General features: G+C 42.9%; 1 protein-coding gene across 4 annotated transcripts in view; it reads left to right on the forward strand.

Annotated features, from left to right (window-relative positions):
* The window catches only part of SCAPER (S-phase cyclin A associated protein in the ER), a 394,094-nt gene that overhangs the window by 11,273 nt on the left and 360,365 nt on the right, over positions 1-22,456 (forward strand). For 3 of the 4 annotated variants that reach the window (XM_040343114.1, XM_040343118.1, XM_040343116.1), the window contains exons 2-3: positions 4,430-4,547; positions 21,052-21,119. In XM_040343114.1, the coding sequence (XP_040199048.1) occupies positions 4,430-4,547; positions 21,052-21,119 (186 nt within the window). The remainder of the gene's footprint in view (positions 1-4,429; positions 4,548-21,051; positions 21,120-22,456) is intronic. The other variant, XM_040343115.1, reaches the window with a different exon arrangement.

Consider the following 22,456-nt stretch of genomic DNA (forward strand, 5'->3'; position numbering starts at 1 on the left):
TTGTAAACGCTATAAATTTTGCGCAAACCAACCGATAAACGCTTATTGCGATTTTTTTTTTTTTACCAAAAATAGGTAGAAGAATACGTATCGGCCTAAACTGAGGAATTTTTTTTTTTATATATTTTTGGGGGATATTTATTATAGCAAAAAGTAAAAAATATTGATTTTTTTTTCAAAATTGTCACTCTATTTTTGTTTATAGCGCAAAAAATAAAAACCGCAGAGGTGATCAAATACCACCAAAAGAAAGCTCTATTTGTGGTAAAAAAAGGACGGCAATTTTGTTTGTGAGCCACGTCGCACGACCGCGCAATTGTCAGTTAAAGCGACGCAGTGCCGAATCGCAAAAAAGGGCAAGGTCCTTTAGCTGCATTTTGGTCTGGGTCTTAAGTGGTTAACCACTTACGGAGCTTCGGACCGCCCGCGACCCACGGCTGGGCACTTAGAGGACGTACAGGTACGTGCTTGTGCCCAGCCGTGCCATTCTGCCAACGTATATGTGCAGGAGGCGGTCCTTAAGTGGTTAAGCATCATTAAAATCACTGCTCCAGAAAAAACTACCGTTTTTAAAACTTTTTTTCCATTGATACGTGTTCCCTGGGGCAAGACCCGGGTTCTCAAAGACGTTTTACGACAATAACTTGCATATTAGGTTTTAAAATGAGCACTTTTGAATTTGAACGTTCGAGTCCCATAGACGTCAATGGGGTTCTAAATATTCACTTGAACGGTCGGTCCGTTCGAAGTTTCTGCTGCGAACCGAACGGGGGGGGGGGGGGGGGTGTTCGGCTCATCCCTAATGCTGAATTCTTCTTTTTAATCGCGTAGATGTTTTCTGAGTGGGCACAGTTGGATCGGGTTCACATTGTAAGGAATATCATTGCTTGAAGAGTTTCATGATCCTCATTCCGCTAATTGGGATCATACTGAACACTGCTAAGACTGTTGTGGAACCCTTTGTGACAGTGTTATCCAAGCTCTACCCAAACCTTAGCTCCGGGAAGATTTTACCCCTTCATGATCAGGCCTTTTTATGCTATTTAGCACTTGGTTATTGCGCAGTCATGCAACTCTGTACCCAAATTAAATTTATATCATTTATTTCACGCAATAAAGCTTTCTTCTGGTGGTATTTGATCACCACTGGGTTTTTATTTATGTTTTGCGCTATAAAAGAAAAAACCTACAACTAAAAAAGAAAAACCCCAATATATTTTACATTCTGCTATAAAACATATCTAATTTAAAAAATAAAAATATAAAAAAGATTTCTTCATAAATTTAGGCCAAAATGTATTCTGGTACATGTGTTTGGTAAAAATATCCCAATAAGTGTATATTAATTGGTTTGTGTGAAAGTTATAGTGTCTACAAACTGGTATATATACTGGAATATTTATTTTATATATTTTATGCTAGTAATGGCGGTGACCAAGGGGTCAAGGCACTAGTAAGGTTGAGAACCACTGCTCTAGTGGTTATTTACTAAAAGTAAATCCACTTTGCACTACAAGTGCACTTGGAAGTGCAGTCGCTGTAGATCTGAGGGGGACATGCAAGGAAAATAAATAACAGCTTTTTAGCTTGCACATGGATTGGATTATAAAATCAGCAGAGCTTCCCCTCATTTCAGATCTTCCCTGCAGATTTACAGCGACTGCACTTCCAAGTGCACTTGTAGTGCAAAGTGGATTTGCCTTTTGTAAACAACTCTGTGACTCTAAGATGCCCTTTTTACCCAATCACATTGGTGACCTGTTGCCAGTTAACTTATTAATTTCAAAATGTTCTTCTAGCTCTTCTTTTTTAGTTCCACTTACTTTGCCAGCTTTCTTTTGCCCTGTCCCAACTTTTTTTGAGACATGTAGCTGCCATCAATTTCACATTTTTTCAGTTTAAACATTTGATAGGTTTTCTATTTTCTATTGTGAAGAAAATATGGGTTGATGAGATTTGCAAATCCTTGCATTCTGTTTTTGTGTAAATTTTATACACTGTCCCAACAGTTTTTAAAATTTGGGTTTGTTCTGTAAGTTTTGTGTACAGTAAAACCTTGGATTACGAGCCTAATTCGTTCCAGAAGCATGCTTGTAATCCAAAGCACTTGTACATCAAAGCAAACTTCCCCATAAGAAATAATGGAAACTCAAATGATTCGTTCCACAACCATTTATTCATAGGCCCTTCAGTTTATAGTCCATATAAAAATATTATAGCAATGTTATAGGTTGTGTAACCATAAAATGTCCATCCACAAATGGAAGACTCCCTAAGGGGATTAGAAGCAAAATCCAGCCGGAGCTACAGAGTATAAAAGAGAAGAGTGGAGCCTCTAAGTGTAGCAATATGTTGCTAAATGTCGTACCTTTAAATGTAACCATATTGCTACACTTGGAGATGCCTCTCTTCTCTTTTATATCCAGTTGTGACATGACGTCACTTGTATATCAAGACATCGCTTGTATATCAAGTCAAAATTTATTAAAAAATGTTGCTTGTCTTGCAAAACGCTCTCAAACCAAATTACTCTCAAACCAAGGTTTTACTGTATAGAAAAAGTTCAAATCACCAAACAGATTTGTCAACTCCCAGGAACTCTGCTAAGCCAGTGTGAAGCAGTAGTAAACTGCAAAAAAAGAATTGGGCCCAGTTTAAAGGGTAACTACATTTTCTTGGGGGGAAAAATAGCAAATAAAGAAAAAATAATATAGCACATGTAATTGCAACACTAATCATATTGTAGTTTAATGTTATTAAAAATTACCCTTTCCTTTTAAATCTGCAGCCACTGTCATTTTCTGAGAATGCAATGCACTATGGCTACCTGGAGTTGTTCTGTACACAGAATGGGGTAGATTCAGATAGAAGATACGACGGCGTATCTCCTGATACGCCGTCGTATCTCTGAGTCCAGCCGGTCGTATCTATGCGCCTGATTCATAGAATCAGATACGCCTAGATTTGACTAAGATCCGACAGACGTAAGTCTCTTACGCCGTCGGATCTTAACTGCATATTTACGCTGGCCTCTAGGGGCGTGTACGCCGATTTACGCCTAGAATATGTAAATCAGCTAGATACGCGAATTCACGAACGTACGCCCGGCCGACGCAGTACATTTACGCCGTGTACGTTAGGCTTTTCCCGGCGTATAGTTACCCCTGCTATATGAGGCGTATCCTATGTTAAGTATGGCCGTCGTTCCCGCGTCGAATTTTGAAAATGTTACGTCGTTTGCGTAAGTCGTCCGTGAATGGGGCTGGACGTCATTTACATTCACGTCGAATCCAATGACGTCCTTGCAGCATACTTTGGAGCAATGCACACTGGGAAATTCCACGGACGGCGCATGCGCCGTTCGGGAAAAACGTCAATCACGTCAGGTCAAGCCTGATTAACATAACACACGCCCACCTCTTCAGAATTTGAATTGGGCGGGCTTACGCCGGGCTATTTACGCTACGCCGTCGCAACTTTTAAGAATACGGCACTTGCCTGTAAAAGTTGCGGAGGCGTAACGTAAATAGGATACGTTACGCCCGCACAAAGAAGCGCCATTCTACCTGAATCTACCCCAATGTGTACTGACCACTCCCCAGAAACATAATTTCCTGCTTGTGTGATTGGCTCACTAATTTTCCCAGAAGTCTGCCTAAGATACAAGTCCGATTTCAGTCATCCCTTGCAATAAAAATGAAATTTTTGGAGAGATATTTTCAATAGGAGAACATCTAAAGGGATTCAGGCCCAGCAGATTTCCTCATTAGTGCCCTGCAGCTGCACATCTGACAGTTATTTATGAAACCACTCCCATTAGACCTACTTAGTACAGAGGCACAGACAAACACACAGGGATTTATTCAGAATAACAAAAGGTAGAAATCTGCAACAGTGGTTGTTATAATCCTTGAAATGTACATTGATCACCCAGAGAGGAATGTTTTTTCTCAACAAAAGTGGAGTTACGCTTTAAGTCATATTATACTAGTATGCACTGCAAACTAGCACATTATGACAGACTTACCTGAAAAATGAAGCCCTCCAGCTGCGTGCTGTAGGCGCTTCCTTTTTCACCCGGTCTTCCTCCTGGGTTTGAGGGCTTTAGGCATACGGCCATGATGTCACTCCCACGCATGCACGTGCGAATTATGGCCGCAACACAGAGCTCTGGATAGCCTGTAGGAGCCGCTTCTTTGAGATGCATTGTACATGAGCCCTTATACCTAGTCCGTTTTTAATAGGAAAGCAGAGGGAGCAGGGAATTCACACAAAGAGAACAGGATACGTTTTCATACAAGCACATGGTACAACATACACATATCAGGAATATGAAATGTTGGTTTTACATATTCTTTTAGCTCTTTTTGCATTCACAGTATTAAGACTGCATAAAAAAAACAAAAACGAATACATCTATTTTTTACAGGCTTCATTTCAGAGATCTAACAGTCATGACAAAGTTCGGAAAATTGTGGCAGAGGAAGGACGTACTGCCAGAAACCTGATTGCATGGAGTGTCCCCCTGGAAAGCAAAGAAGGTGAAGGTACTATATCTATATCTATGCGACACATTTCAGAGTTTTCTCTATTTTATGCTAACCGTGATCCATTGAGAGGGTCCCTTCAGCCTCATCTTGTTTCATTCCCTTGTGTTATTTACACTATAGGAGGAATAAACTAACACTTGTGGTTACTACTTGGAGGGCTAAAGTAACCCATGGCAGTGTAATGGCATTCACAGCAAAATCAATATTCAGAAATAATAGAGTAAGGTTGTTCCAGATTTCACCCGCAGTGTGCAGTTCTGGGCGGGGCTGATACAACCTGTGGATGTGCTAAGCATTAGAATTGTGTTTTTTTTTTCTTTTCATTTTTTAGAAAGTTGAAAACCCTCCTCTTATTTTAGGCAGAGTTCAGATTAGAGGTAGACGATATATCGGCTGATATTTGGCCATTTTTGATAAATCGGCATCGGCCGATTATTATCAAAATTATGCCAATATTTTACACTGTAAAAAGGTAGTGCAGCGCTACAATAATAGTCCAAATATAAATCATCCAGGTGATCCTTATATAAGTGACTGGTAATCAAAAACATGCAGGTGATGTAGCGTGGGATAGCTGGAGACCTCCACCAACAATAGCAATGGCCGCTTACCTCACTGAAAATAAAATACGCTTTCCCACATGGGTGAATCCAAGGCACATATCGGCATAATCCAAGCAGGGGAAAGGAACCTCTCAGGATAAATCAGCATGAATGGCAGGCATGGAATCCAATGTTAAAAAGAAGACAGAACATAGTGTTTCTCCGCAATAACAATGGTAAAATTTAATAATGTTGTAAATGCACTCACATAAAAAGCACTATATCCAGTGCCAGGAGTAAAAAGCAAACAATCAGCACAGTCCGATGGCAGTGGGTGACGTCACGTGCTTCCCTACCGAACGTTGCGTCCCAGGGGCGGGACTTCTTCAGCGGATGTAAGGAAGAGGAGACGTGCCCCCAAATAAATACATAACAGTTGCTATGGTAAACAAGACGCCATATGAACTACAGGGCGGTAAGCGGGACAAAAAGGTCTCCAGCTACGGAGCGCAGTGTGGGACATATAAGATCTCCTGCTACGGAGCGGCGTACAGGACAAAAGGGAAAACTGCCGGGGAAAAAAAGAGAACCAGCTCTCTTTTTTTTCCCGCCGGAAGTCCCGGCGGTTTTTAAGCCGGCAGTTTTTCTATGGGAAAAGACTGCGGTGGAGCATACACACGGCCGGGCTTCCCGACCAAAAGCTCTCATGGCAGTTTTCCTGTCGGGAAACAGGGGCGTGTGTAGGGGGAAAAAGTAACCAACCAGGTTCTCGGTTTTCCCCTTGGGATTCCCGGCGGTAAAAGGTCAGCCGGGAAACCCGTACGTGTGTACTAGGCATTAGAGTCTGCTAAAAACTTTAAACTGGGGTGGGGGTTCACCTTCCAGCAGGACAACAACCCTAAACATACAGCCAGAGCTACAATGCAACGGTTTAGATCAAAACATCTTCATGTGTTAGAATGGCCCAGTGCACAGAGTTCTGACCTCAACCCGATGGAACACCTTTGGGATGAATTAGAGCGGAGACTGTGAGCCAGGCCTTCTCATCCAAAATCAGTGCCTGACCTCACAAATGCTCTTCTGTAAGAATGGTCAAACATTCCCATAGACACTCCTAAACCTTGTGGACAGCCTTCCCAGAAGAGTTGAAGCTGTTATAGCTGCAAAGGGTGGGCCAACTCAATATTGAGCCCTATGGGCTAAAACTGGGATGCCATTAAAGTTCATGTGGGTGTAAAGGCAGGCGTCCTAATACTTTTGACAATATCGTGTATGTGGGTTGCTTTACTAATGGCAAATAAATAGACTGTGTACTTTACGAGTGCAGTTGCACTCGTTTCCCCCAGAGATAAGTGGATGAGTTTTTATTTTACCGTTTCTTAAATGGAATTGGGTATTCTTTACATAGTGAAGGTTTGCCACATTCATGAAGCTCTGGGGAAAATGAGTGCAGCTGCATACTGCCTTTAGTAAATCAAATTCATGGTATACAGAGCAAAGTGCAACAACCCACAGCAAGCTTAAAGGACTATACTTTATTTGTTGTGCATTGAAAATTTTGTTTGGAGGAAGTTATACATGCAAAAGCACTTTAATGATATTTCATGCAAGTCATGGTATAACGTTTATATGTTGATGGTTTAATACATATAGCACAGAGGATATAGGCGCAGCAACATTTGCACTTTTTATTTTGAGACCCTACATCCCATCTCCACCGTCTCTCCTCAGCCACTAGATGGTGCTGTGCATATAGTAATTACTGTAATTATGTTCAATGGAAAACATAAAGGACTTTGCTACTTTTATGCTTATGATGCCAGGGTTTGTATATTTCCATTCTTATCTGCCCAGGACACTGCATTAAGTTATACACCCAAAACTAATAATTGTGTTTTTTAGGGCTCATTTGTATGCTCAGGAGCTGGGCAGATCTCAGCAGATACAGGTTTTACATAATATACTGTATATTCACAGCCTGACCTTGTAAATGTAAATTGTACTTCAGCTGAATACAGAGTTTGTCCTTGTTCTATCAGTGTAACGGGCAAGAATTTAGTGAGCCTTAAAAGTGTCTGCACAAGGTCAATAACGTGCTAACTAATTGCAAGCTTATTCATTTAACAGGAATTTGTTGATTTTGCCAAATGTAAACTTAGATGTTAAACTATCATTTTTTTTTTATTATTATTTCACAATGTTAGAGGTAGGTTTTTGTTGTGTTGAGGCCAGAAATAAATAACTGGGGTTCGGTGCAAGTTTGAATTTGAAGTATTGGACTATTTTGGGCAAATACAGTGCCTTGCGAAAGTATTCGGCCCCCTTGAACTTTGCGACCTTTTGCCACATTTCAGGCTTCAAACATAAAGATATAAAACTGTATTTTTTTTTGAAGAATCAACAACAAGTGGGACACAATCATGAAGTGGAACGAAATTTATTGGATATTTCAAACTTTTTAACAAATAAAAAACTGAAAAATTGGGCGTGCAAAATTATTCAGCCCCTTTACTTTCAGTGCAGCAAACTCTCTCCAGAAGTTCAGTGAGGATCTCTGAATGATCCAATGTTGACCTAAATGACTAATGATGATAAATAGAATCCACCTGTGTGTAATCGAGTCTCCGTATAAATGCACCTGCACTGTGATAGTCTCAGAGGTTCGTTTAAAGCGCAGAGAGCATCATGAAGAACAAGGAAAACACCAGGCAGGTCCGAGATACTGTTGTGGAGAAGTTTAAATCTGGATTTGGATACAAAAAGATTTCCCAAGCTTTAAACATCCCAAGGAGCACTGTGCAAGTGATAATATTGAAATGGAAGGAGTATCAGACCACTGCAAATCTACGAAGACCTGGCCGTCCCTCTAAACTTTCAGCTCATACAAGGAGAAGACTGATCAGAGATGCAGCCAAGAGGCCCATGATCACTCTGGATGAACTGCAGAGATCTACAGCTGAGGTGGGAGACTCTGTCGTATCAATCAGTCGTATACTGCACAAATCTGGCCTTTATGGAAGAGCGGCAAGAAGAAAGCCATTTCTTAAAGATATCCATAAAAAGTGTCGTTTAAAGTTTGCCACAAGCCACCTGGGAGACACACCAAACATGTGGAAGAAGGTGCTCTGGTCAGATGAAACCAAAATCGAACTTTTTGGCAACAATGCAAAACTTTGTTTGGCGTAAAAGCAACACAGCTCATCACCCTGAACACACCATCTCCACTGTCAAACATGGTGGTGGCAGCATAATGGTTTGGGCCGGCTTTTCTTCAGCAGGGACAGGGAAGATGGTTAAAATTGATGGGAAGATGGATGGAGCCAAATACAGGACCATTCTGGAAGAAAACCTGATGGAGTCTGCAAAAGACCTGAGACTGGGACGGAGATTTGTCTTCCAACAATACAGTGATCCAAAACATAAAGCAAAATCTACAATGGAATGGTTCACAAATAAACATATCCAGGTGTTAGAATGGCCAAGTCAAAGTCCAGACCTGAATCCAATCGAGAATCTGTGGAAAGAACTGAAAACTGCTGTTCACAAACGCTCTCCATCCAACCTCACTGAGCTCGAGTGGATTTGCAAGGAGGAATGGGCAAAAATGTCAGTCTCTCGATGTGCAAAACTGATAGAGACCTACCCCAAGCGACTTACAGCTGTAATCGCAGCAAAAGGTGGCGCTACAAAGTATTAACTTAAGGGGGCTGAATAATTTTGCACGCCCAATTTTTCATTTTTTTATTTGTTAAAAAATCCAATAAATTTAGTTCCACTTCATGATTGTGTCCCACTTGTTGATTCTTCAAGAAAAATTACAGTTTTATATCTTTATGTTTGAAGCCTGAAATGTGGCAAAAGGTCGCAAAGTTCAAGGGGGCCGAATACTTTCGCAAGGCACTGTAATGTTAGTTTACAGGCTTAGGGCCCATTCAAACCAGAAACTGCACATAACTGCATGTTTACATGCATTTGAAGCTAGCTTGACGTGAGTTTGAAGTGCACTTGATGCGCTTTTGAAGCGTGCTTGAGCACTGCGTTTTTAATGCAGTTGCAGTGCATTTTTCTATATGTTTTTGGGCTTGGCTTTCTTGTATTTCCTTTGAGGTCACTTCCTTCTTCATAGTGTGTGGAGAGAAGTAAGAATGTCTGCTCTTGTCGGCATAATTCTGGTGCTGGTCATTGCCATTTTGAGATGACGTACCCGTAGGAGGCGTCATAACTGGGTTCGTCCACTACTGATGGAAAGCGGGACCAAAGGTAGTAGTTTGGAGTCTTGGACAGGATGGAATCTCCATACTTTTCTAACAGGCCTAATTTCTGGGTCTAATTTCGGCAAGCAGCCCCACCCCAATGTTAAAAAAATATTTCCCATCATTAGTACAGGCAGAAGAGGGGTCCATGTGGTCACTGGGGGTCCATGTGGTCACTGCACTCTGTTTTGGAACACTTCATGACTGATATGGCTATCATCATAAACACATGCAGTAAGCAACTTACCAGTGATCTCCTTTCTGTCTTTGTCCATTTCTTCATAATCAAGTAAATTCTTGCTGTAATTCTCTCTTATATCTTTCCTTTTCTTCTGTTGTCCTTATAACGCTCATGACTGGGGTCATAAAGCACAGGGTACTCCTGCATCATGGTAATGAAGTCCTCTGCATCTATTGGTGACCTGTATGCCGTTTTGGCTGTACTCTGCTCTTCACACTCACCATATGCACAGAGCCAGGAAGTTAATGGAAGGGACAGAACATAGGAAGGACGCAGCAGCTGGACTCGGGAGCAAACCCACATGGGTTCCATGGGGGCACCCATTAAAGAGGGGGAACAAGGAGTGCCGGTGGGGGACCCCAAAAGAGGGGGATTGGGACTGCTCTGTGCAAAACCATTTCACAGAGTAGGTAAGTATAGACATGTTTGTTCTTATTAAAAAAAACATTGAGCTGTCGTTTGGCCTCACCCCCTCTCTCTCCTGAGTCCTATTTAAAAAAATGAAGGTTTACAATCACTTTAAAGGATGAGCTATTTTGGCCCTACTTCTCCTATGGATCACAGGAGTGTACTTTGTTCTGTACTCCTGTGACTCATTTTCAGGCGGTCCATTCTTTGGAAAGATCCTGACTTTACAGTGGGGATCCACCCAAATGCCTGAATCGGCAGCTGACTCAGGCTCTCAATGAGTCACGGTGCTTCGGACTGGGTCGCGCGCACCCGCGACCCACGATCAGGGCACTTAAAGAGGACGTACAGGTACGTGCTTGTGCCCAGCCGTGCCATTCTGCCGACGTATATGTGCAGGAGGCGGTCCTTAAGTGGTTAATGAATCCAGCCTGATTTGACCATGTGGCCTGTCTGCCTTTTACCTGCAGGCGTTTTTTGTTTGATATCTCTCTTTGGTCTTTCCTGTCACCTGTTTACTTATCCCTGGTACAGGTTGTTACTCCCTCCTTATTAATTTTGTACTGTTTTGACTGCCGGACCGTGTATTCTTGCTTTTTAAAAGCCCCAGTTAGTGTGTTTTATTAATGTAATTGTAAAGTCTTAAATTTAAATAACAAACATGTTGTACTTACCTCCTTTTGTGCAGTGGATTTACACAGGGCAGACCGGATCCTCCTCTTCTCAGGTTCCTCTTCGCTGCTCCTGGCCCTTCCCTAATCTCGAGTGCCCCCACAGCAAGCAGCTTGCTATGGGGGCACACGAGCTGAGCTGCAGCTCCCTGTGTTTATTCAGTCATGGCCTCGCCCCCTCTCTCTCCTGATTGGCTGACTTTGACAGCTGCGGGAGCCAATGGCACCACTGCTGTGTCTCAGCCAATCAGGAGGAGAGAAGGACTCGTGGACATCGCTGAAAAGAAATGGGGCTCAGGTAAGTATTAGGGGGTGCTGAGGTGGCTGCTACACACTTAAGGCTTTTCATCTCAATGCATAGAATGCCTTAAAATAAAATAAAAAACTTCTGCCTTTACAACTTCATTAATCTTTACTAACAACTCTGCTACTTAATTTGTGATTTGTGAAAGAAAGGTGCTGGGGAGATGGGGATTAAAGAAAACCTGTTGCAATGCTATGAATATGTCCTTTGTCTTTTCCCTGTCTCAAAGGGGAGATGTCAGAGGTCTGTTTAGACCAACACCAAAGACCCCCCCCCCCCCAACAGAGCTGATAAAAAACGGAAACAATTGTAATAACATTTTTTTTAAAGTTAATTTGTAATTTATTTTTATTTTTTAAATCATTGACAATGTACACTTACCCCCTTCCACCCTCAAAAAAAATCCATGTGAAAAAATAAAATCGTAAAAAAATGTATATAAAAACCTACTGACACAGTCCACGCCTCATCAGTGCCACCGTCACATGACATTTAAAGTGGATGTAAATCCACTTTCATCCTTTCTAAACTACTGCCATAGTGGTCATCTATAAGGATATACATGCCTCCTGTATGTATCCTTACCTGTAAAATGTCTCCCCTCTGTCTGTTATGAGGCCCGAAAAACTGCAAATTCTGTGGGTGGGTCTGTTGTCCGGAGCTCGGTGGGTGGAGTCGTGATGTCAGTACATTTCCCCCCCTCCTCTACACTCCTCCCCTTGTCAGCATGCATTTTCTCCTGTGTATTCCTTACACCAAATTCTGCTATGATCACTAACATCCAGTCAAAACCCAGAAAAGTTACCACATGAGTTCAGCATGCCCAATCATGCTGAGTTGTGGAACAGCCAATCCTGGGAGAGCTGTAGAAGAAAGGAGTGGGTGTGGGAATTAAGCAGGGTTTGACAAATTTGCTTGGAATCTAGGAGCCAGCTAAAAAAGTTAGGAGCCAGAAAGCGCACCCCGTCCCGACGAGCTTGCGCGCAGAAGCGAACACATAGGTGAGCAGCGCCCGCATATGTAAACGGTGTTCAAACCACACATGTGAGGTAACGCCGTGATTGGTAGAGCGAGAGCAATAATTCTAGCCCTAGACCTCCTCTGTAACTCAAAACATGCAACCTGTAGATTTTTTTTAAACGTCGCCTATGAAGATTTTAAAGGGTAAAAGTTTGTCGGCATTTCACGAGCGGACGCAATTTTGAAGCGTGACATGTTGGGTATGAATTTACTCGACGTAACATTATCTTTCATAATATTAAAAAAAATGGGGATAACTTTACTGTTGTCTTATTTTTTTATTTAAAAAAGTGTAATTTTTCCCCAAAAAAGTGCGCTTGTAAGACCGCTGCGCAAATACGGCGTGACAAAGTATTGCAACGATCGCCACTTTATTCTCTATGGTGTTAGGATAAAAAATATATATAATGTTTGGGGGTTCTAATTAGAGGGAAGAAGATGGTAGTGAAAAATTACATTAGAATTGCTGTTTAAAGGGGTGGTTCCCCCGAAAATCTTTTTTTTTTTAAAAAAAATCCTTTCTCCCGCTTATTAAGTGTACAATAATGTACTCACCCGTCCCAGTAATCTACGCGCCGTCATTCTTGAATCATCAGAAAGTCAACTTTAGAAAATAGAGCGATGGACGTTTCCATCTTAGCTCCTGGCAGTCTGAAGTCCGTGTCTTCCGGGATGCGGCGAATGCTGTACTCCCAGCATTCACCGCTCTATCGCGCCGTCAACACTGCACAGTTACTATGACAACGGCGCAGCGTCCTGAAAAGGACTCGCCCCCTTCAAATCTGGAAGCAAATAGACATGCCCAGCCCCACTCAGACAGACCCGGAAGTGCAGGCTTCACAGACCTGAAAGAAAGGTAATCAAACGTTTTAAAAATTTTTCTTTGGCGAACTGTTTTTAGGCGAACTGTGCCCTTGTGTTTAAGGTTAGGTTGCTAGATAGGTGGAACCTCCACTTTAACTTGTAATGCTTAACTTGTAATACCAACGGCCACCACCAGATGGCGCCAGCTCACACATCTGGTGGTAATAACTTGTAATACCAACGGCTCACCACCAGATGGCGCCAACTCACACACACCTTCCCAGCCAATTTGCCAGGACGCTATTTCTAGTCGCCATGGCGACCTGGCGACCGGGATTTGTCGAGCCCTGTGTTACAGAACTACAAATCCCATGAGGCATAGCAAGACTCTGACAGCCACAAGCATGACACCCAGAGGCATGATGGGATTTGTAGTTTTGCAACAGCTGGAGGTCCGCTAATTGCATATCCCTGTCCTATACTATACAATAGCGCAAAAAAATCGGGTTTACATCCATTTTAAAAAAAGTATTGGTAATCGGTATCGGCAAGTACTTGGGGAAAAAAAGTATCAGTACTTGTACTCGATCTTAAAAAAAGTGGTATCTAATGTATGATGGTTTGCTGTGGTACTTACCATTCACTTCAAATGGTCTTCTGAGGTGTAAAGAATCCTTTGGCTATTGATGCTTGCCTCAGTCTTCATATACAGCATCATGCAATGTGTTCTAAATAAATAAGGTTTCCACCTTGTAAATCTGAATATAGTTGGTTGCTTTTTCATAAGGAAGACCTAGCCAGCCAATTTCTGAACTCTCGTGAGGTAAACATTTCTTCTAGAGCAATTCTTTGACAAATTCTTAAGAAAATAATTACAGTCCCAATTCTATAAATGTAGAAGGAAAACAGAGCTGAGGTATTTCCAAGCATAGATCTGAAACATGGCGCGGGCTCTGAGTTGAATGTAATAAAAAGGACTCCGGTTTTTGCCGTTACCTCAGCCAGCACTGATAGACTCTGTGCCCTGGACCTGGGTCACATATTGATTATGGGAAATACATCTCCTTCCAAGGGGCTGTCAGTGGTCAGGTTACACGGAAAGAGAATACCAAATCAATGCACAAAATGGGATACATCTCTTGGCAATCAATATTTCGTACTGTACAGCCATGAATAAACCATCACATTGCTTGACAGCAAGGAGCATGCTGTTCAAAATGAATATGTAGATTATGTTGTGTTTTAGCCATAATGAGTGCAATCTACATATTTCCTCACATTACCAATTGTGTAAATATTGTTACATTTGAAAACACCAGTCGCTCAGTAAATACGGACTCTGGGCCAGATTCTCCAATAATCTGCGGCGGCCTCGCGTAAGCTATTTACACTACGCCGCCGCAACTTACTGGAGCAAGTGCCGTATTCCTCAAGCACTTGCTCCGTAGTTTGCGGAGGCGTAGTGTAAAAGGCCCGGCGTATCCCCGCGTATTTCAAAGTGGGCGGCTTATATTTAAATTAAGCGCGCCCCCGTTCCGATCGAACTGCGCATGCGCCGGGCTAAAAATAGGCTCACGCATGCGTTTGCAAATGCGTGCGGACTGAACCCCTGTTTTTAACGCATACTGTAGACAGGTTAATTGGTTTTCTGCAAGCTGGTCGGTAAGTAGGCTTGGTTTTTCCCTGGGCATTCCCCAGGTTTTTGTTGTTAAAAATAGCCCAGTGCGCATGCTCCAGTTCTCGGCGGAAAACGTCAATGACGCCGATGTGTGCGTCATTGACGTAAAGTCGTATTCAAGAACGACATAGGAAAACGACGTACCCGACGGGAAAAGACGACGCGGACCCGACGCCATACTTAACATGGCATACGTGGGACTGGTGTAAGGTTACCCCTCATATAGCAGGGGTAACCCTACACTTACGCAAACGACGTAAGCGACGGTTACGCAACGCGATTTCATTCGGGAATCGGCGTATCGGGCTCATTTGCATAAACAAATGAGACCTGAACGTAAACGCCACCTAGCGGCCGGCGGCGAATTACATTTAAGATCCGACAGTGTAAGTGACTTACACATGTCGGATCTTCAGCGTATCTATGCGAAAATGATTCTAGGAATCACTCGCATAGATACGCGGGTCAAAAAAGGAAGATACGACGGAGTTTCCTGAGATACTCCGTCGTAACTCTACTGAAAATATGGCCCTAAGTTCTTATTCAGCTATAAATAACTGTAATATGCAGATCTTCGTTGCGGTGAGCGGCAGCTTTTTCTGCGCACGTATAAGACAGACGTTTAAGCATCTGATTATCAACACATTGTAATTTGATATTTTTGAAGCTTTAAAGATGTCATGTCAATTTTTAGAAGGTTTTCATTTGCTAAAGCAAGATGAATTTACTGTCTGTGTAATTCACATTAATTGACTAAAAATGCAAAAAAATAGGAAATGAAGGGATTACGTAATTTTTCTAAGAAGAATTTTATAGATAAAAGATGAATTACTATTTGAAGCACAGTGGTCCTTCTTACTGTATATACAAATGGTACTGCAATGACAATTGGGTGTATGAATGTCAACCACACAAATTATTCTTCATCTTCCGTGGGGCCAGATATGTGCGTATGCGTGTTTGTGCTGAGAGTGCGCCCGGCACAGAGACCGTGCTGTTACCAACAGCTCCAAGTCTCGTACAGACGATTGGGAGCCGAGAGGACCGGCTCTCAATCACATGATCGCTTTGATAGTCTGAGATCAGCTATCACAGCAATCAGTCAGGGTACAACCTGGCTCTGTGTTCCTTCTCATCTTGAATGGAGAAAAAGATACATTGTATCTTTTTCTCCTTGCTAGAGGAGAAAATTGAAAGCACAAAAGTAAAAAAAATAGCTTTGAGCTAGGTCAAGGCTAGGGTGGCAACACTACCCAAATAACATTTTTGTTATTTGAGGCAGATAGAGCATTCTTTTGAAAGGAATTTCAAGTAGTTGCAACTCTAAAAAAAAAAAATGCTCCTGTTCATTTAAAGCATGATCTATAGCATAGTACTTCTGCAGTGTCATTTGTTCCATTCTATGTTGTAAAATACCTGGTTGATCCTGCCTGTTCCTGTGTCCCCTATGTGTACTGACCATAGTAATTATGGCTGCTGATCCATGATACTGTGGTCAGTTTATGTCCCTCCATCATCTTGCAGTGTGTACAGTCTTCAGTCCCTCTCCCCCTCCCTCCCTGCCTGTCAGTTCAGTAGTCTGTGTTGTGAGAGCCGATCTCCTTCCCGTCCCTCCTGCTGCTATTCTGCTGTGGCTGTAAAGTAATATATATAAATCACATCTATCCCCTCTGTTTTAGGAAGATATTAAAGTGGAGTTCCAGCCGCAAAAACGTCTTTTTTTTTAATAAGGACGATTGCCTGTCCAGGGAGCCCGAGATGTCAGCTCCCCCGAGGCCGTTTCATCCACTGGCTCGGGTGCAGGCCATTCCAAGTAAGGGAAACTGGCAGTGGAGCCTTAAGACTTCACAGCCGGTTTCCTACTGTGCATGCGTGAGTCGCGCATCGCTTTGTGAATGGCCAGCTTGTCTTCAGGGACACACAGGTCCCCGAAGGCAGCGGGGGTGAAGGAGGAGGGCTCGCCGCAGAAGAGGAGATGGCATCCTGCGCAACGGCCGAGCTAGGACGGAAGTACACTTAGTACTTCAAAAAAGGTATGAAAGAAAATATATATACGGTATATAGATATCCAAGAATTAGGGGTGGTCTTTAGTATAAGACCACCTTTTAAAAGTGGATGGAACTGCGCTTTAAGTACAGTATGTCAGTTTTTTTTTTTTTATTGTGATTTTTAAATGCCTTCTTGCACAGTTCAGCTGTGCAGTCACGTGTCCTCCATCTGCTGGCTGGCATATTTCAGAGGGGAATCTCAGCCCCTGCCGCTGCTCTCCTTAGATCGGGGAAGGAGACCGGAGTGGGGTCACGTGACTGCACAGCAACGCTGTGCAAGAAAGTATTTAGGATTATAATTAAAAAAAAAAAACTGACATACTGTACTTAATACCTTCTTAAAACAGAGGGGCTAGAAGTGATTTATCAATGTGACTTAACCACTTAATCACCACTGGGGTTTTTATTTTTTGCTATATAAATTAAAAAATACCAAAAGTTTTTCTTTTGCCGCCGCGTACACACAATCATTTTTCGGCATGAAAAAAACGTTGGCGGGGAGCACCTATTTTTCAATATCAGGCACCCCTTCCATAGATTCCCATGTTAACCACTTCAAAACCGCACGCCAGCATATGACGTCCAAAAAGGGGGTCTCTTATCGCGGGTGGACGTCATATGACGTCCTGTACTTTGTGCGGGGATATCTGAATGATGCCTGCACCTAGAGGCATCATTCAGATATCATTTTCTCCCGGCGGCGATCCTGCGCACCGTAAGAACGATCATAGTGGCGGTTCCACCGCTTGATCGTTCTTATAGGCGGGAGGGGACATCACCTCCCTCCCGCCGCCATCCGGTGCTTCTCCGGGCTCTCCCGTGCCATCAGGGGCCCGGAGAGATGATCGCTGTCCACCGAATGTGAAGCATAGAGATGACTGGTGACCAGATGGTCACCAGTCATCTATATGACCGTCGGAAGCCCAAACGCAATGTGATGACATCACGCCCGGGTACCCGTAAGTAAATAAACCGCAATTACGGCTAGTAAGAATGAGATCTGTGAATTTTTTCCAGCCTGGAGGAGAGATGTGGGGTCTTATTGACTCTGCATCTCTACTTAATGAGGACCTGTCACACACTATTCCTATTACAAGGGATGTTTACATTCCTTGTAATAGGAATAAAAGCGATCGAAAAAAAAAAAAATTAAAAAAAGTGTAAAAAATAAATAAATAAAAAAATTAAAACGCCCCTGTCCCCGGTAGCTCGTGTTTAGAAGCGAACGCACACATAAGTCTCGCCCACGTATGTAAACGTCGTTCAAACTACACATTTGAGGTGTCGCCGTGTGCATCAGAGCATGTGCAACAATTTTAGCACTAGACCTCCTCTGTAACTCTAAACTGGTAACCTGTAAAAATGTTAAAGCATCGCCTATGGAGATTTTTAAGTAACAAAGTTTGCCGCCATTCCATGAGTGTGCGCAATTTTAAAGCATGACATGTTAGATATCTATTTACTTGGCGTAACATCATCTTTCATATTTTACAAAAAAATTGAGCTAACTTTACCATTTTGTTATTTTTTAATTCACGAAACCATTTTTTTTACAAAAAAAAGGCGTTTGAAAAATTATTGCGCAATTACCGTGCAAGATAAAAAGTTGCAATAACCGCTATTTTATTCCCTAGGGTGTCTGCTAAAAAAAACATATATAATGTCTGGGGGTTCTGAGTAATTTTCTAGCAAAAGAATGATGATTTGTACATGTAGGAGAAAAGTGGCAGAATAGGCCTGGTATGGAGGTGGATTTTAAAGCCCTGTATTGAAGGGGTCAAACGGTAATTTCTCCAGTAACTTTGGGGACCCGGTACCTGAACCCGAAACTTGGCACACATGTAGCCCTAGTTATCCTCTACCAGTGTGCAAAGTTTGCTATGGTAAAATTAGTTGCCTCGGCTTATATTCGGGTCGGCATATACTCGAGTATATACGGTATGTAATACTTGACAGGACTGTCAGAAACTGCAGACCTATTAGGGTCAGAGAGTTTGGCCATCTACATTTTTGGTTGGGAATGTAATTTCTTCACTAAATTTTCGGAACGGTACCGGCCGGACGTAGGTCCCCTGGACTTGGCACACATGTAGCCCCAGTTCTCCTCTACAAGTGTGCAAAGTTTGCTGTTTGGGGAACCTACAGCCGGGGAGCACAGATTTTTTAAAGCCGAGCACCCCTTCTATATACTTCCATGTTAAACGTAGAGTAAGTCTAGTCATGGACACAGTGAGGCATGGGACGGTGAGGCATGGACACTCAGGCATGGACACAGTGAGGCACAGTGAGGCATGCAGATGGACACCCAAGGCTTAAGCCTCGTACACACGGCCGAGGAACTCGACGTGCCAAACACATCGAGTTCCTCGGCCAGTTCAGCACTGAAGCCGACGAGGAGCTCGGCGGGACGAGAGCTCCCATAGAACAACGAGGAAATAGAGAACATGTTCTCTATTTCCTCGTCGAGCTCCTCGTCGGCTTCCTCGGCCGAAAGTGTACACACGACCAGTTTCCTCGGCAGAATTCAGCCAGAAACTCGGTCGGAAGCTGAATTCTGCCGAGGAAACTGGTCGTGTGTACGGGGCCTTATACTCGAGTCAATACGTTTTCTCAGTTTAAATTAGGTGCCTCGGCTTATATTCGGGTCGGCTTATACTCGAGTATATACGGTATGTAATACTTGACAGGACTGTCAGAAACTGCAGACCTATTAGAGGAAATTAGGGTCAGAGAGTGTGGCCATCTTCATTTTTGGTTGGGAATGTGCTACAGAAGACAATATGAAACTGGAAACATGTTACAAGCTTTTAGAGATCAATGCTATTATCCTAATGTTCCCCATACAGACTGCTGAGGTCTAAGGGCCACACATATACCAAAGGGCTGCAGGTTGGGCATCAGGGCATTATACTTTCTAACGATCTGAAACAATTTGATTTGATTCATTCCGTTACATTCAGTGAAACCTTCACTTCTAATGTCAGGCTTTCTGAAAAAAAGACATTCTCATGTTAACTTATGGGTGGTGTGACTACAGTGTTTATCGCTTTCAGTATACCATCAGCCTACATAGATTCAGCTACAACCATTCTAGGCCCTGCCTCATACCTGAAGGCCATCCAAACTTTTGCTCCAGGAATAGCCAATGTGTGGCGCTCTGAACATTGCCATTTCCAATATTTTCTTTGGACAGCAGTGTGATTCAGTTGTCCAGTTACATACCTTTTACGAAGTCTGCGGTTATTTTCAAGGATTTGCCATTGAGCTTGGCAAAGATGGTCTTGAGAAGTAACAGACTGGGTTGAGAACATACTGGGCCGGATTCAGAAAGAGATACGACGGCGTATCTCCTGATACGCCGTCGTATCTCTGAGTTCGGCCGGTCGTATCTATGTGACTGATTCAGAGAATCAGTTACGCATAGATATCCCTAAGATCCGCCAGGTGTAAGTGAATTACACCGTCGGATCTTAGGCTGCAATTTCAGGCTGGCCGCTAGGTGGCGCTTCCGTATGTTTTACGCAAGGAATATGCAAATTAGGATTTACGCCGATTCAGAAACAAATGACCGCCCGGGGCTTTTTTTTTACGTCGCTTGCGTTCGGCTTTTTCCGGCGTATAGTTACCCCTGCTATATGAGGGGTAGCTAATGTTAAGTATGGCCATCGTTCCCGCGCCGAGTTTTGAAATTTTTACGTCATTTGCGTAAGTCGTTCGCGAATACGGCTGGACGTAATTTACGTTCACGTCGAAAGCAATGACGTCCTTGCGACGTCATTTAGAGCAATGCACACTGGGATATTTTACGTACGGCGCATGCGCCGTTCAAATAAAACGTAAAAAACGCGGGGTCAACACAAATTTGAATAAAAGACGCCCCCTACATCCCCATTTGAATTACGCGGCCTTACGCCGCAACACATACGTTACACCGCAGTAACTAAGGGTGCAAGTTCTTTCTGAATAAAGAATTCGCGCCCAAAGTTAGAGCGGCGTAAATGTATCTCAGATACGTTACGCCGGGCGGACAGATACGCCAATGCATCTGAATCCAGCCCACTGAGTATGGCCATGTTTACAGGTAATTGGTGCAGTAGGACCACAACCTGTTACTAATGATATGAGTGACTTGTGCTATGAAAACAGATCTGATCTAGCCTGAAGACAATCTGCCTTGTCATAAATATTAGACCAAATTTTGCTTGATGTTCACTGTCATCAAGTCTTTCTGGCATGTGTTCTCTTATGTGCCCATTTATAATCAACCGTTGATAAGTTCCTCTCAACACTTTGTGTGATTTAGCAATTCAACATATCAACAGTTGAGCCTGTCTTGTACCTGGATAATGGCTTGTATAATGTACTGTGCTCTGCGTTCTGTGCCTTTTAATTGAAATGAAAAGTAATCATAAAACGAAAGTGTTATATGTGAAATAAAGATGCTGCTAATTATTGAAGCAGTTTTTAAAAATGCAGACTTGCTAAGCACATCTGACGCTAATACATTGTGACATTTCTTTGTTTTTCGCAGGAAAATCCAAGTGGCCATGTGGAAAACCTAAGAGAGGAACCCATGGAACCCACAAACCTTCCAAACAGGTGATACTTTCAGGGTTTATATTGTTAATGCAATTATTAAAGTAATGAATGACTTATTGGGAGCACATTTATAATGTGTGGCTGAGTAGTTGTACTTCACATTGCCCTCTTAAAGTGGTTGGAAAGATTAAAGGTTTTTTACCTTCATGCATTCTATACCTTGTACACGTGGCCCCCCACTTATTCCTACCTGAGCCTGATCTCAATCCAGTGATGTGTACGAAAGCCGAGGCTCTCTTATGTCTCTCACTTCATTGGCTTAGAGACAGCAGACTCATGCAGCTGTTATTCACAGCCATTTTAAAGGCAAAAAAAAAGAACGTTAAGGGCTCATCCACACAGAACTTTTAAAAAATGGCAGTGCTGCTGCCAGGAAAAAGCTGCGTTAAAAACCCGCTTTTAGCCGCGTTTTTGAATAATGTTTATGGGCATTGTTTCGTGTCTTTTGGCATTAGTGTTTTTTTGGCTTTATTAATGTAAAAACACTCCCTACAATGTAAAAACGCCTAAAAACGCGGCTAACAGCTTGTTACAGCGTTTAGCAGCATTAAAGGAGTTGTAAATAAAAAATTTTTTTTGCTGAAATGACTGTTTACATACAGGGTATGGATACATAATAGTTAACTGATTCCTTTTAAAAACTATTAAAAATACCATATTTATCGGGGTATTGCGCGCTCCGGCGTATAGCGCGCACCCCTAAAGTGGACCCGCATTCCTGTAAAAAAAAGATTTTAGTACTTACAGTTTTGGTGTCTTGCGCGGCGTCCATCGGCGGCCTCGTCGGGTCCGGCGTCCGTCTGCGGCTTCGGTGGTGTCCTCCTCGTCGGGTCCGGCGTCCTTCTGCGGTGTCCTCCCCGCTCGATCCCCGCTTCCCGCACTGAGTTTGAACTACTGCGCCGGCATATACCGAGCGCAGTACACTCGTGTATAGTCGGGCAGGCTCGGCTCCTCTCGCGGTCACGTCCTGTGCGTCCTGTACGTCCAGGACGTGACTGCGAGAGAACCTGAACCTGCCCGACTATACACGAGTGTACTGCGCTCGGTATATGCCGGCGCAGTAGTTGAAACTCGGCGCGGGTATCGGCGTATATCGCGCACCCACGAATTCAGGGCAAAAAAGTGCGCGGTATACGCCGATAAATACGGTAGATAAAAATCATATAATGTACCTGTAGTTTCTAGTTTCGTTTTTGCATGTTGTTTCCTGCCTCTGCTGTACAGAGCCACAGAGCCAATACAGGGCAGTGATGGTTTGGAAAACGAAACTGATTGGTGCTGAGGGGTTTTAGACACACAGTAATCACACCTCCTTGAAGTTAGTGACCACAGAGAGA

The sequence above is a fragment of the Rana temporaria genome, chromosome 3 (assembly GCF_905171775.1).
Source record: "Rana temporaria chromosome 3, aRanTem1.1, whole genome shotgun sequence".
NCBI classification, from domain to species: domain Eukaryota; kingdom Metazoa; phylum Chordata; class Amphibia; order Anura; family Ranidae; genus Rana; species Rana temporaria.